This window comes from Toxotes jaculatrix, chromosome 8, assembly GCF_017976425.1.
Source record: "Toxotes jaculatrix isolate fToxJac2 chromosome 8, fToxJac2.pri, whole genome shotgun sequence".
Lineage (NCBI taxonomy): Eukaryota > Metazoa > Chordata > Actinopteri > Toxotidae > Toxotes > Toxotes jaculatrix.
In genome coordinates, this window is record NC_054401.1 from 3,231,076 (window position 1) to 3,247,160 (window position 16,085).

The 16,085-nt window shown below is 42.7% G+C and overlaps 1 protein-coding gene across 1 annotated transcript in view; it reads left to right on the forward strand.

The window, feature by feature from the left end:
• Positions 1–16,085, forward strand: part of agmo (alkylglycerol monooxygenase) — a 38,065-nt gene that overhangs the window by 5,045 nt on the left and 16,935 nt on the right. Inside the window, exons 4-10 of the mRNA XM_041043373.1 lie at positions 9,917–10,020; positions 10,275–10,370; positions 11,710–11,776; positions 12,132–12,197; positions 13,146–13,225; positions 13,628–13,762; positions 15,447–15,563. Of these exons, the coding sequence (XP_040899307.1) occupies positions 9,917–10,020; positions 10,275–10,370; positions 11,710–11,776; positions 12,132–12,197; positions 13,146–13,225; positions 13,628–13,762; positions 15,447–15,563 (665 nt within the window). The remainder of the gene's footprint in view (positions 1–9,916; positions 10,021–10,274; positions 10,371–11,709; positions 11,777–12,131; positions 12,198–13,145; positions 13,226–13,627; positions 13,763–15,446; positions 15,564–16,085) is intronic.

The window sequence follows — 16,085 nt, forward strand, 5'->3', positions numbered from 1 at the left end:
GAATGTAAGATTTCTTTGCCAGTATAACTCCACAACCTGCCAGCACCGAGCTAACTACCCTCCTCTTTCATGTGTCCCTCAGATAATACTAACAAAAAATCTACAAAGCGAGTTGATGATAAATGGTTGTAAAATGTTGATTTAGTCGCCATCCCCGCTGGGAGGAGTCGTGAAGATAGCACACACATCATGCTTTCCTGGACGTTGCAGAGGAAGCAATTATTTTTGAGTTACATCCAGCTGGTTTAGAGCTGTGCAGATGTGAGAGGCCGTGGTCTCCAGAGGACTGTGGTCTTAACCCAGAGCTGTCACAGCAACAGGCTGTATATAGTCATGGCTCCTAAGCAGCGACATCCTGCAGCATCACGACACTGAAAAAAAAAACAAAAACATAGGAATAAAAAATATATACCGGACGCAGTATTTCTACAGTAGTGGCTCGACATCTTTAAAAACGACTCTTTCCATGTGTGTTGGCTGATGCGCGTGCCAGATGCTCAGCTGCCACACAGCGCACTGGAAGAGGTATTTATTTGTGGCCTGCCCCGATGTTTATTTGTGTCAGTGGCACATCAAGCTGCCCGACGTCTAGTCCACATAGTTTTGGATGAAAGTCCACTACCACTGTGTTGATGTTAGAATCTGGCTAAACAGAAACCGTTTTTAAACCGTCTGCCTCAGCTCGCCAAGAGGTTCCCTACATGATTTTGAGGTGACCAAGAACATCACCTCAGGACGCTTCTACTGTACCACTCTGTCCTTAACGTGCGCTGGATGTATTTTTAGCTTCCACTACCATGGCACAGGGCATGGTAGGCTGTGTGCGGTGTGTGTCCGTGTGCAGCCACTTTCTTTACAACACACTAACTCCACAGGTTCTTCCTGCAGAGAGGGTGAGCTGACTGAATTTTGGACATTTTCCGGTAACAACAGGGAAAGTCTGAGTCATCATTCTAGAGCAGCAAATAATGATTATCTTCAGTTGATTAATTGTTTTGTCTACAAAACTGTTTATTGTTTTGCCTGTTTATGTCTTGTAAGCATATTGGTTCATGTTGGTATCTGTGTGTGTTGTGGGTCTGCGAACATAACAGTGAGGATGACACACATTCTGACAAACTACACTGGGTCTTTGTGTCAGGGTGTCACGAGGCTTCTCAGATGCAGCACTGGTTGTGGTTATCTGTGGCTATCTGTGGTTATCTGTCACAGAGTCAGCTCTTATCTTATCTACTTATCTCTTCTGTCCTCTGTCCTGGAATCTGAGACTCCCCTGATGTTCTTCTCCTCATTAGTTTCCCTCGCTAAACATTCATAAGATCATCACCTGAGATTCCTCCTTGGTGATTTTTTTGTATGTTTAGTGAATATGGGGTTGTGTTATGTGTACACCAGGGTGTTTTATCACAGAGTAAAACCAAACCGTGGAAAAGAAAAAAAAAAAGAAAGAAAAAAAATTGGCACGTTTCCATGGCAGCAAACTGGGGTGGATCACTTTTTGTTGTCTGTGATGGGCAAAAGTTAAATGTCAGTGTCCTCACCTTGACAGCGAAGCTCCACATTCATGTTTTGAGAATCCAGGAAATCAGGGTAAGAAGAAAACGCTGATGTTTTGAGGGCTGATGATCCATGTGTGCGGCTTATTTTTAGATTTACCATGGTAATCTGTCTGCTGAGTAATATTCTGTGAAACCTGAAAGGGAATTTAATGATGTGTGTGTTCCCGCAGTTGCCCTCATTGTCTGACGATGCAGAGGAGTGACGCTCACAGTATCACATATCTGCTCGGTTTATTTGGTCGGAATTCTTTTATTTTTGATCTGCAGAATCATTTTTTATGTCTCAGAAAATAAAAAAAAAGTTTCCACTTACTTTCATTTCCTCTTCTTCCAGCCCGTTGGGGTTGTTATTATGGAACATTGTGGGGCCACGGATAATTGTCTGGTGCTGTGTGGCCACAGCGCTCGCTCAGGATGTATAAGCTTTTCCCCTTGCTACCAAAGGGACGCGGCTCTCTCCGACCGCAGCACAGAGCCGGCACGGTCCTCACTCCTCACTCTGGTAAGCCGAGGTCATCTCGGTCAACCAGATTTTGACCTCCGGCTCTTTCCAAAGCAAGGTTCAACCAAAATATTCCAATGTGTGGGATGGATGTTGTCTATAGCGAAGCACTGAAGAATGAGACATATGTAGGATGCGGCGAGAAAGTACTTTTCAGCAGTTTAATGAGTGTCAAATTGTCATGTAACAATGCTTTAGGAGGGCCTGTCTTGTTTTATTGCTCTCATATCTTGGAACAGTTTTACAGTCTGACCGGTTTTTGCATGAAAACAGCAGGAACGCAGCATCTATAATCCTATTGTGTCAAGACATAAGAGCTATAAATCTTAATATTGCATAATAAGGAAAAAATACAATAGAAAACTGCAAAAAGAGGCAAAAGTGACATCCTCTGCTGGGAAATACGAGCCCTTATTAGCCTCAGTGTAAAATATCAGTTTCAGTTCGACCGGTTTTATGGCCCTTTTTTCATAGTTTCCCTCTCATGACTTCCACATGAAAGGATAGTTCGAAGATAATTAAGTGGAAAGTACTTTGAAAGGCGGTCGGTCGTCTGAGCTGATGCCTTCTTTTCAGAGGAGACAGTTCTTCTTGGCTTTGCTCTTGCCAGACACTGTGATCTTGGAGATAGCAACAGATTGAAAGGAAACTAGGCTGCACCAGTCTGCAGGCGTTTAGGCCTGGATGAAATTCAGGGTTCTCCATTGACAGAAATATTAACAAAAGCCTTTGACTAGACTGTATTTGTGGCCTTTGCTTGGCATTTGCTCCGAATCTGTGTAGACAAACACCAGCCGTGGTCACAGTTGAGGCAAATTTGGAATTTCAAACATTTGAATGACCTTTGTGCACACATAGACTCAAATGAAGTGCCCGTTTATCTTAGCTCTTGATATCAGTATTTGCTTAAACCTCTTATCATTGGTGCATGTCCCACAGTTGACATACTGTAGCTGTAATGAGACCTACTTTCGTGAGTATATGTTCAAGCAGAGATGCAAGTTTTCGGTTGCTGACAGATTGCTAGAATGTGCAACTCCTCTAACCTCTGAAATAATATGAACCCGGCTAAACATTTAACCACTGGTTTATGCTATAACAGCCATCGAAGCCATCTTTTAGAAACATATTGATTCAATAACCTGGTAACTGACAAGAACAGAAAAAAAAAATCCCCACATTTAACCCACATTTTTTCTGCTGTTTCCCCCTCTGGTCCTCTTTCACCGTTAGACAGACTATATATATTCAAAACTCTTCTATTCCGAACCAGCCTGGAACCAGATGGTTTGGGGTGAGCAGGAGGCCGACTTGGTTCGGATGCGGCCATGTTGTTGACGGGCCTGTTGATTCTGTTTATTTTAACCTCATATCGCAAGCACCACTAATAGCAGCTCTACTCTTGGGCAGCATCTATATCCAGGCATGCCAGCCAGGCTGAAGCCATTAATCAGCAAGTCAGCTGTCCATACTCTGATTATATGTGAGGTAATGGAGTTACGCTGCAGTTGTCTCACCACACTAAGTGCTGCTGCTGTGTTACACTTATAGCTCAGAAACATCAGAGAGTCACTCCAAAGGTCCCGTGAAATGGTATCATTACTCCTTCAACGTGATTTCCTGTTGAAACACGACAGTGAAGGATTGATTTAAAGTGTAAACTAGTCAGCTGTTATTTATGGAGAACGACGCGATTGGATGTGGCCCGGAAACAGAGAAAGATGGGATTGTTGAAAAATTTGTGATGACATTATTGGTTGGAATTTCTTAGTTACACTCACTAGTTTCAGCATTAGGCCACCAGCGAAGTTGCACAAGTTTCTAGGAAGCAACAATTTTCTGTTGTCTTCATGTGCCCTTTTCATGATTTTTGAAACCTAGCTCATCTGATTGTATCTCTATCTGGGTTATAGGTTGAAATAAACAAGCCGTCATTACTACAGTGCGATTACATAGTAATGTATTTAAAGTGTTTTATTTTTTACAGACTTGGAGCAGAAATATGTCCAGAGTAACATGCAGAAGCCGTTACATGTTGAAAATGTTGTAATTGATATACAACTTAAATAAAGTTTATAATCTAAAAAAAATATTTCAGTTAAAAGTTCTAATAGATGGCAACAAACCATTTCACCTGCAAAACCCCTTCAATAAATTTCAACTTTTGAAAACAGTTTTACTCCCTTTTAAAACTTTATGTGTCTCGCATCCTGAACAAAATGCAAACAAAGGTCCAACTGAGGACACGTGAAGACTGTCCAGCCTGTCTGCGGTTCACTGATTTCTTTCTAGTTGGTTACTGTATGTTTACATTCTCACTACAGAGCAAAACAGGCGTAGTTGTCGGGTTCTGTAAACAAACATCCTGAAGTTGCAAAATCTCGCTGCAGTGTCCATCTCAGCTGTGCATTATTTTCTGTCCTCCCTCTTCCTGATGCCCTGCCACCTTATTACGTCCTCTTTATCTGTTACCTGGTGTGTCTGCTCCCCTTCCTCCCCCTCAGCCCTGCAGACAGCAACAGTTGTTAAGACAAACAGATGTGCTCAGCTCTCCTCCGCTCTCCTCCGCTGTCCTCCTCCTCACTGTCCTTCATCCCCAAGGAGACACAGCCGATGTGGATGTTATTGTTTAAAGAGGAGCTCCTCCTGGCTGTGTGGCAGGGTGGAGAGCGTGTGTGTGTGTGTGTGTGTGTGTGTGTGTGTGGGGGGGGGGGGGGGGGGGGGGGCGGTTAACCTGCCCCCGACCAGCCAGAGCTCCATAAATCTTCACTCTGACGGCAAGTTCCTGGCGCAGTGCAGGTTGCAGGGCTGACAAAAGAATCCAGGCCCCCACTTGGTTTGCTGGTTCTGTCTGTCTGGTTTGGTCAGGATGTGGGGGTCTCGCTCACGGCAGCAAAAGAGAGCAAGTGAAAGGCCTCATGGGAGGCAGAGATAACATCAACAGTGGTCTATAGGTCACTGTGCTCTCACTCTCTGTCTGCTGTATGTGTGATGAAAGACGGAGAAAGGGGATGTCTACTGAGAGAGAGAGATAGGTCTGATTGAACTTAGTCATCACAAAGGGATAAAGTCCACAGGGCCTGTATGTGGGGCATTTAAAGAAAGTGTAGAAAAGAAGTGTGTGTTATGATCGTTGAGAGGGTCGCTGAGCTCAGCAGAGGCCGCCGTCCGGCTGTCTGCTGCCCTCGTATGCGCCGCTCGCTGCACGGACAGACTTCCCTCTGTCAACAGTGTTGACAGACGAGATTTCCACTGCTGACACAGGATGAATATGAGGGGTAATGCCTCTTATGTGGATTGTTAGACATTTCAGAGTGAAATTTTTTTTAAACAGCCTGTGTCTCTGCAGTTGCCACTGTTATCATGCTGCTGCCACATGACTGGCTGATTGGATAAATGCATGAATAAGCAGGTGTAGAGACGTTCCTTATAAGGTGCTTAGTGTGTGTAATAGGTTTGCAACAGAGCAATAAAAGCAAAGGTGAAAAGTGGACCTTTATGTCTCGGTGTGTTGTGGATTTCAGTAAGTTTAATGAACAGAATCTGTAATATAATAAAATATAAGAGAAACTCTATTTTACCTCACCCGTCACTTTCTACACATAGTTTTTACACCCTCTTTGTGAGAGCTGTAAGTGGCCCTGACCAGGGTTAGTGTGTTTAGTTTAGAGTGTGTGACTGAGCTGTGTGGACAGCATGAAGTATGGCAGCAGCGGAGGGGAGTTGGCTGACTGTCCCACCGAGTCCAGCACTCGCTGTTTGGGTTGGCACCCCATCCAAGAGCCCTCCAATCCAAACACTGGAGGGCCGTTCACAGCCCATTACCTCCGTGACTGACAGGGGAGCCCACCACTCGGAGGGCTGCACATGAAGGACGTCGCTTGTTGGTGCCAGGAGTTTGTCGCTGAGGGTGATGATTCAGGCAGCTGATTGATGTGCCCGTGAAAGCATTTCATAAGGTTTGAGCGGTTAAAAATAGGTGATTTGGATAAGGCTCCTTCTACACTGATTATTTTTCTTTTGTCTAGTCATACTTTCTTTTTTATAGCAGCATTATTCAAGGCACTGTTTGATAATTATTGGCACTTACTGCAGGCCCCTACTGGAGCTAAATTTATGGGACTCAATAGGACTTTGGTTCTTGCATTTATACGACTCTGGTTATGTAAGCTCCGCTCCTGACAGGGTTGAGGTGGACGTAAACAGACCCTGTCAAAGTATAACTCAAGTCATGCTAACATGACTGATTATGACTTATAGGCCTTGATTATGTGTCATGATATGATTCAACACCTCAATTTAAAAATGTAGAGTATTACGTCACCCTGCTGCCAGTCCTCCTCTGTCGTTATTCACTGAATACTGGAACAGTAAGGTGTGTTTTCTGTGGCATAGGGTTTGGTAATACAGGAGACATTGAAGCAATAACAGCGTGTTCCAGTAAATTTTTATTTTTGGTTTATTTGTCAATGTTTTGATTGACCAATGTCGAATCACCACCCATTTTTCTTATGTGTTCAGTGGTTCACATATTTGTGTTATTGTGCCCATTGATGGCTGTTTTGCCTGATTAGACGAATGATTGATCAGAGTTTTATACACCTAGCTATATAATAATTATAAATTATTAGCTATACCACCAGAGGTATGTGAGAAGATATTTATACCTGTAGTAAGGTCTGTCTCACCAGTGAGAGTTAGTGTAACTGTTAGCTAGAGGCAACTGTAGCAGACAGTGGGTGAACGGTTATGTGAGTTTAATGGACACATGACAGCCAGAACTTTCTGTTACCATGGTAAAAGCTAATAGCCCTCCAAAACAGTTTGTCCATGCCTTCCCAAAATATTACAGATTAGCTTTGATAAGTGGATTCACATGATGCGGTTAAGGTTAAGGAAAGATTGTGACCATTGTGAAAACAATCTTCACTGTTGGTAGGAAACTGAATATGAAACAGATATCTCTTATGTCAAAGTCACTTTGGTGGCCCGTCCATCTGTCCCGAGCTCCAAGTTAAAAAGTTTTAAGATTCTATAACAGCGTCGCCTTCCTTCCACCTTTGTTCCTGACAGACAGTAGTCATAATTCACACAGCTGCTAGAGGTCGTCGTCAGGTAAACAGAAACGTGCTTTGTTTTTAAGGATTTGAATAAACGACCTATGCTGTCCTTTTTACTGGGATGACAGTCTTGTATTAAGTGTCATAACTGTCCGTCACCTCCTTGTTATTCCTGAGAAATCATGAGTTGAGGCTCGCTGGAGGAAGATGGAAGTGCCGTCCTCAGCGTTTCTCTGCTCTTGCTGGGAACGCAGAATCTGTGGCATTGGTTCTCACCATTAACGGGACTTCCCTCCTGAATAGGCCCTGCCAAACTATGCAGTGTCCCGCAGAGTCCAGAGATGAGGACATGGGCTTGCAGTGAAGCCTAGCGGTTCCTACTTCCTATCAATGACAACGAGCATCAATCTTAACCGCCCTTAGTCCTGGACCCTGCCAAGCACGACTCCAGTGAGAAGGAAAAAAGCAAAAGGCTCAGGCTGTTGGAATTAAACAAAGGCTGGATTATCCTCTGAATGTGTCTCTTTGCAAGACAGTTCATCTCTGAATCCCCCCGATGGTTCAGGGTGGAAGAAACGTCATAATTTTTGTGCTTGACTGCCCCTGTCAGTCTTCTCCTCTCTCCTTGTCTCCTCTCTCCTCGTTTCTTCTCCTTTCCTCTCTGGACTGTCAGTTGCGTTGAGAGGGCAAATAAAGTTTGAAATAAAATCCAATCCCGTTGCTTCCACTTTGACTCCATCCAAAATACACCATTTAACACTGTATGTGACGCTTCCAAAAACATTCCCTGTGACATTTATTCTCTCACACCTGCTGATATCCAGCAATAACCCTGTTAAATAAGCGAGGTGTGGAGTATTGCTCGGTAGCTTTCACTCGGAGCTCCTCGGGGTTTCCCCAAACAGTTTTGGAATTCCACCTCGGTTTCACTGATTGGAAATGGCTTTGGACAGATCGTGGTGCTCCTCTGCTCACGCAGCCCTCACCTTCACTTCTCAGCAGCGTGTTTGTTCAGGTGCGGCAGACCCTCGACCCTTTGGGTTTTACGATTGCCAGCCTCGATACAATTCACAAGTTTATTAAACAGTGAGAGAGGAGGAGTTGGAGATGTGGCTTTTGAATGATTTCTCAAAATAGAAGGGAGTAATCCCACACTGGGCAAAGCTGTTATCGTGTGTGTGTCTCTGTGTGTGTGTGTGTGTGTGTGTGTGTGTGTGTGTGCTTGAGCACTGTTGCCATGTGAGAACTTTACAACTGCAATTTTGGTGATTTTCACAGATCTAGGTAGGCCAGAAGGACAGTTTAACATCTTGAGAAAAACTCTTATTTGCTTTCTGGTGGAGAGTTACATGTTTGATGATGTGTAAATATGAAGCTGGAGCCAGGAATTGGCTAGCTTAGCTTAGCACGGAGACTGGAAACAGGGGGAAGCCACCAGCCGGGTTCTGTCCAAAGGTAATTTAATCAGCCTACCAGCACCTTTAAAGGTCACTTAAAGTGCTCGTTGTATCTTGTGGGTTTAATCGAAACAAAAAACTCAAGTGTAAAGACGATAGTTCACCATTTTACGGGAGGTTATATGCCGGATGATTTCTTTTCTGGGAGCAATAAAACCATCAAAATCAGCAGAGCACATGATCCTTCATAAAAAGACATATCCACATATGCACGAAGCACAAATCCTTCATAAAACAGCTAATTTTTGCTTTTGCACTTTGCACTTTTTTTTTTTGCCAGGTGAGCAAACAAGATGGAACATGTTTTTGTTACTCTAGCTGTTTCTCGCTTTCAGTCTTTAAGCTAAGCTAAGCTAACCTAGCCTAACCATCTGCTGACTGTAGCGTAATATTTAGCATACAGGTGTGACAGTGGCATCGATCCGTTCGTTTTAAAGAGAATAAGCCGATTTTCCCAATTGTGTATATTTTAGGAGCAGACACATTCATGCGTGTAATCTGTGATTCTAACCCTGACATTTTAGCTTCTCAGCTACCCAAACGTGACCACATTCATTCATCCTTAATTTTTTTTTTTTAGATTGAAGTTTAATTGTTTGATAATTGATCCCTTAACCACACATCAAGGCTGCCACATGAAACTTAAGCTTCATTTAATAACTTGGGCTTCTTTATAATAGTGAATACATTACCGTACATAGTCTATATGGGGCTTTGTGGTTCTGCAATATTCGAAGGTTACTGTTCTCTCTTGTACGGCTGCAGAAGCCAAAGTGGACGGGAGGTGCCAAAAAGCACAGACCAGACGGGGTGGTCCGGAAACAGCCCGGAGATCCAGTGAAACTTAACAAGCATGTTCCCTTTGGATGTTAAAATGAAGTGTAACACAGATATTAATGTAGCAAGTATCACAACACAGCAGAGGAATGTAAACTGGAGCACTGGGACATCAGGCTGGACGCTAACCAGCTGCACCCGAATACCCCCGCAGTCATAATAGCCTGAAACCACCCCCCCCACCCCCAGCGGCCGGCCGGACTCAAGCCTCGAGGTTTTTCGTGGCCAGGAGCGGGACCAAAATGGCTCCTTCTGGAGGATGGAAGTGTCTAGTTACTCATCTGGGGAAGAAGCAGGGTTGATTGTTGAGATAAATCACTTGTCGTGGTGATGTAAAGGCAGCTGAAATGTGTTCGAGGCCTATGCACGAATCTTGTGTGGAAACTTACATGGGGGCTGTTAGCTCTGTAACTGTGATTAGAAGGTGGATGCAGTGATAACCTCTTATGATATGTGGACTCTTGGACTCATGTTTTATGTCATGTGTGTGATTTTCTCCAGAGGTGGCCATTTTGTGGGCCGCTCACCAAGTTCACCACAGTTCAGAGTACTACAACTTCACCACAGCCCTTAGACAGTCCGTCACCCAGCAGTTTGCATCATGGGTAAGGTCTTACTCATTTTCTTAAAGGAGAAGTCTGGTGATTTTTCTAGCAAGTGGCAATGACCTTATCCAACAAACTATGTTATGTATCTGGAGCCTGTTATTACCAAGTCCTCTGTGCGATAGAGCCCTATTTTCGCACTATTTTCTCCTCTTTGAGTAATGTTTGTTAAAAACTACAGTGCCCAGATGTTTTAATCGACAGACAGGGGATTTCTCAGTTGCGCACTGTATTAATTTGCCTCCTCTCTTCAGATTTTCTACCTTCCCATGGCTCTGGCTGTACCTCCATCCATCTTTGCTGTTCACATACAGTTAAACCTGCTCTACCAGTTCTGGATCCACACAGAGGTAAATTAAAACATAGGTGACATAGGTTCTGTAATCAGTCTGATTGTGGTTGTGAAAAACGCCATGATTTGCATCAACAAACCAAACAACTGGTAGTGTTTTATAAGCAGTTTTCAGCTATTTTACAATGAATTATTCTTAAATTAATGTTGTCTACAAAATCAGGTTCTCAGGTACGGAGAACATGACCGGTATCCAGCACTAGTGCTGTATGAGTTTACTCTTCCATTCACTGTTGCTGTGCAGATTTAATCTGACTGAGAAAAAAAAAAGTTATCTTTCTCCCTGTTCCAGTACGAATCTGTCTGCTAAGCCGAGCCTTTGTAGACTCAGCGTTGCAGTGGAACCTGTATTCAATAAAAAATAATGAGATTTTATGAAATATTCCAAACAGAAGCATGACCACTCTGTTTGCCTTTAAAGTGACTGGGAGTATCACTTTTACAATCCCCACGATCGTTAGAGGGAATGAATGGATTTGGAACGCCTTCCATCTTTTAGTGCACTATTAGTGAAAGCAGTTATAATAGTCACAATTTTCTGAGGGGATGTAATTTATGCCTCCTTTATGGGCTTTTTTTTTTGATGTCATGTAATTTATTGGCACACGTTTTGCTGCAGCCTCAGAGCCGCGCTGAAGTGGTGGAGACCCCTTTTCATTCAAGATAAAACTCTCACGCTCGGCTGCCAGATGCAGCCATTACATGGAAATAATGAATCACTGAGAAACTCTGTCTAGCCGTGCACATTTCTCCAGATTAAGAGGTCATATTGATGAGAAACATCAAAATATCTCAGAGTCACAACCAAAAGAGAAACTTGAGCTGTGTGAAATATGCCCAGTGTGACCTCTCTAAATCTTTAATGACTCACTGATGCATCTGTTTGATATCCTACAGAGTTAGTTTTATGCAGAGAATGTGCTCATGATGCATTCAGCCGCATGTTGTTTATACTGAACTACATGTGCATGTTTTCTCTGTGTGTTAACGGGTTTAACCGTTATCAGAAGTGTTAACATTTCCAGTCTTAGCACTTTTCCCCATTCCCTCTGCTGTAGCTGTTAGTCAATAAATATTGCTCTTTTTTTAAATTTAACTCTTGCTAAATGTAAATCGGTAAAATAAAATAAGGTAATGAATGTTGCTCACCACAGTAATGTACTTTAGCATTTGTGTGATTGTCAGATTATTAGCTTCGGTGACTTACATCTTTTAGCAGTTAGATTTGCCAGGTGTCAGGTGTGCAGAACAGAAAATATAAAAGCTTGAACCACCTACCCGAAAATGTGACAGATCATTACTTTAAAGTTTGGCTGTCTGACCATTATTTCCTTCAGTTGATCCAGGATCTTGGACCTTTGGAGTGGGTCTTCAACACCCCAAAACACCACAGAGTTCATCACGGTGAGATAAGTTATGTTTTATACATGAAAGTGACAATCTAATCTTCTTATTTCATAATGTTGTACTGAGAGGGTTTCCATGGCTGAGCTGGTATATCACCGTGCCCATGAAAAGCAACATCAAACATTTGATAAAGACTGAGATGTCGATAATTGGTCATGTCTAAAAAAGGTCATGTGTGGTTATTTTTAATTTTGCCCAGTCTGTTTCTTTGTTGGCACGTTGACCACTCCTACGTGGGAAAACATTCCACGGAGATGATGGAACGAAAGGGGGCATTTCGGTCCAAGGTTGTGGGGTTTCTTTAGAATTCAAATCATTTCTGTGGTAACCTCACTGAGAATTATCTCAACAGGGAGGAACCTTTATTGCATTGACAAGAACTACGGGGGAATTCTGATCATATGGGACAGATTATTTGGTAAGAAAAATCGGGAATTTGCTTCTATTTTTTATTTTCAATGCCTCTATTTAGTTACTGGTAATTTTATCAGCTTCAGGGATCAGCGTGAGCATTAACATGTGACGGTCTTCTCTGCATGGCAGCAAATCAGTGAAGTTGTGATGGTTGGATCAGTACCAAATTGATCTGCACCGTGATACGTGCGTCAGGCAGCAGGAGTCAGTCAATACTAAATGCAAACAATGGTGCTACACACACTCTTCATTTACGTCCGTTAACCGCTAAATCAAATAAATGGGTCAAAGTGGTGGTGCTGTACAGTTTGGAGTGTTGCAGTAGACCCAGACTGTTCAGACATATAACCACACACTTTATGATGTTTTGCACATAAAGTGTTGAATGCATAACATTTAAGACTATGAGAGGTTTAATATTAGTTTACTGTTTTTGGTCCTCACATAGTATCTGTAGTGGTGTCTGTGATGCCTGCCCTGTCATTACATGGTATTGAATGGAAACCAAAAGTCGTGGTATCACCATTTATTACATCAAAATGAAGGGAAACAGTGACTCTATAAACTCTAGCTGCCTGTAGCCTTTTTACTGGACTCAGCAATTTTGCATCACGCGTCAGTGAGAGGTAACTGATTAAATTTTGAGGTTTATATTACCCAGAAGTCCCTTGGGACATTTTTTTTTCTCTCTGTGGCTGCAAACAGTTTTAAAAGGTTGATCCCAGACGCTGTGATCCCAATGTTCTTAATCCTGCTAAAGACCAAGTCTTATATTTTATTCATTAGTTTTGAGTTTGCACCTTTCCAAAAGTTTGGCAACTTTTTTGCAAAGTCATTGTCATTGATGTGCTCACAGCTCTTTGCAATGCCCCCAAGTGTTCAATAAAGTTAATAGATACAAGGTTAAGGTTTTGCAAATAAACTATGGTAAAACTGCACATGTCCTCTCCAGGTACCTTTGCTCCAGAGACAGATAAAGTGGTGTATGGCCTGGTTTTCCCCATCAACACATTTGAAATCCTCTATGTTCAGGTTAGTCCTATGCTTCTGTCGTTGGTGTGGCTACCACCAGCCGAGCAGCTCACCTCCATCCAAGTGTAAACACCTTCAGTAGATGAGAGGTGAGCTCATGTTTCCCTCGATGGCTGAGTGGCCATTTTGTAACCATAACATTATTACTCCACTCTAAACAAACTGCCCAGCTGAGGTGAAGGAGGCCAATAAAATGAAATGCCAAGGCGGTGGATGTTATGATTATTTTTGTTGCCCTCAGTATTGGCAGAGCACGGCATGAGCGATGTCCTGCCCAATGAAAGCAGAGACGTTTGTGCTCAGGATTAATTATCAGGGCTGTTGCTTTGTTAACACTGATGATTTAAATGTAGCGTTTTATTGTATATTGATGTTTAACTTGCAGGTTTGCTTCTCTTTTAGTTACATTACTATTTGTATTTGTGGAGAAGGTCCAACACTTACAACGCCATCAGCGACAAATTGTTAACTTTCATCAACGGTCCAAGTTGGAAGCCTGGTAAATCTCGGCTCGGCGACCACAAAGACAATCCCAAGGTTTGTAAAACAATCCTTTGTTTCCATCATTCAGTAATGCTCTTGGGCTTCATTACCCATCATCTGACACACTCAAAACACAGGCCTAGATGACTCAGAGCATTCCTTATTGAAGGATTCACATATTCTACAAGTTTTACAAGGAACGGCCACATCAAATAAAAGGCTGTAAAGCCTTTGTAGACAGAACACAATAAGTTCATTTTCACCGGCTTTAAATGCAGTCTGCGGGATTAAAACTGCATGCAGTTGAGTGTAAATTTGTGTGTGCGTGTGTGTGTCTGTGCACGCGCACGCACGCAGAAAGAAATACAGGCTCGAGTTAAATGGCCCGGCGGTTAGCTTTGAAATAACGCTGATGGTGTCACATATTTAGTTCCCTCATGCTTCACACTTAAAAAAAAAAAAAAACTCCCCTTTGCCTTCTTTGCCTTTACGATTAAATTGGCCCCTTAAACCCAGCGGGGTGATTCTAAACATGGACAGAGCTGGAATTTAACCGAAATATCTTGAAAGGCTTCGTGTAGACGTCTGCTCATTGATATCTGCCGGTGAGGGAAATAAAGGAAGGAAAGAGAGAGGGGAGTGAAGGAAGGAGGAGAGAGGGTTGAACGTGTTTCAGCTCTCTGAGACTAAGCAGAGCAGCGGGCTGGAATACCTACAGGGTCGGGAATGGGATGCGGGGGGAACCCACATGTGGTGGTTTGGTTCCTCAGGATCCTGGGAAACCCCCTGAATGAGAGACAGGCATCTGTGATTGGCCAGTTCTTTTGCACTTCGTTCCCAAAAGAGGACGCCAGTTTCAACATAAAGCCCTCAGGCCTAATCACTTATCGTTTGGATGCAAAGGCAGACAAAAACAGGTCAAATGACTCAGGGAATTCTTACAGAAGGACTCATATGTTCCTCAGTGTTTGGGGGAAACCACTACACCCAATAAATCCTGGATGACTTTGCCGATGGAACACAACAAGCTAATTTTCATCAGTTTTGAAATTCAGCGTGTGGGAGACTGAAATAACAAAAAGCCTTTATGTTACAAAGAAAATAAACAGGAGGATTTGAAAAGTGAGAAAGGCCATAAGACAAATTTGATCCTATTTTGGCACAAACGTGTTTGGCTGACAGGGTTTTTCTCCATGATTTTATTTGTTAAATTTAGCCTTTTTCCTTTTAACAGCCCCAGCGCTCACTCTGAATCAGTGTGAGTGCTTCTGTTATTTCCTTTGTCTACCCCCTGTTAAGACACGTTAACATGTTAACACTCAAAAATGATTTTTTGACGTACAGTATATTCAACTTGTGCCAGGAGATGAGTGAACACTTAACAAAGGGAGACAGAATTAGAAGTTGAACACTGTGTGTTTTTATTTCACTGTGTTTAAATGTTTATCATGAAGTTGTTGTTTATGGCTTTTAAGGCTGGTGTAATACACAAACACATTGCTCTCCATAGGTATTTACACGTGACAAGTTACAAGCTTCTCACTTCACTGAAAAATGAAAATCTGTAAAATTTCTGAACATGTAGCCATAAATACGAAGTTACACCTGAATCGTTTGCTGCTGTCTGTTATTTTAACAAGGCATGTCGTCTGGTGTGAGAATCTGTCCAGAAAATTACTCTACTTAAAAAAAAGATTAGGAGCTGGGGAATTAAACATGTTTTATTTTCCTTGTGCAGGTTACCGGAAAGGAGGTGCCTCATGAGCCCAGCTGGTCTCTGCCTTTACAAGTCTATGTGGTCATACACTTCCTGCTGGTGCTGCGGACGTACCACGATTTGTTTGAAAATAAGATGGTACGTATTTGTCTCATTAGGAGAACTGTAAACATGAGTGTAGGAGAAGAACAGACATTCAGTTTCTCAATTTCATTTTTCAGTCAGACCTTTCAGCCCTCTGCGACCGAAGCTGGTGACTGAACTCTGGTCACACGCTGACTACTGTTATGTTTACGCTACTGTAATCCCTCATATAAAGTATGACAAGGTGGTCCAGGGTTCTTAATTTAAGACTGAGTGCTGCGTGTTTGTTTGCCAACATTATTTCACTCAATTATGCAGTTTGTTGTGGCTGGTCCATGGTCGAGCAGAGTCCTCTACTTAGCCAGCAGGAAAAGACTAGCTCTGTCTAACATCATGACAGAATGACTGATCGGCATTCCTCTTTAGAACAACCTTTGTCTATTATTTTCCACTCGACGAGCCAAAGGACCCCCTTCCTCCTCCTCCAGTAAAAAAAAAAAAAAAAGAAGCAGGTCTCCTCAGCAGTTATCTTTGGAAGGCGTTTTTCCCTAGGCATAGTTTTGGTTAGCCAAAAAG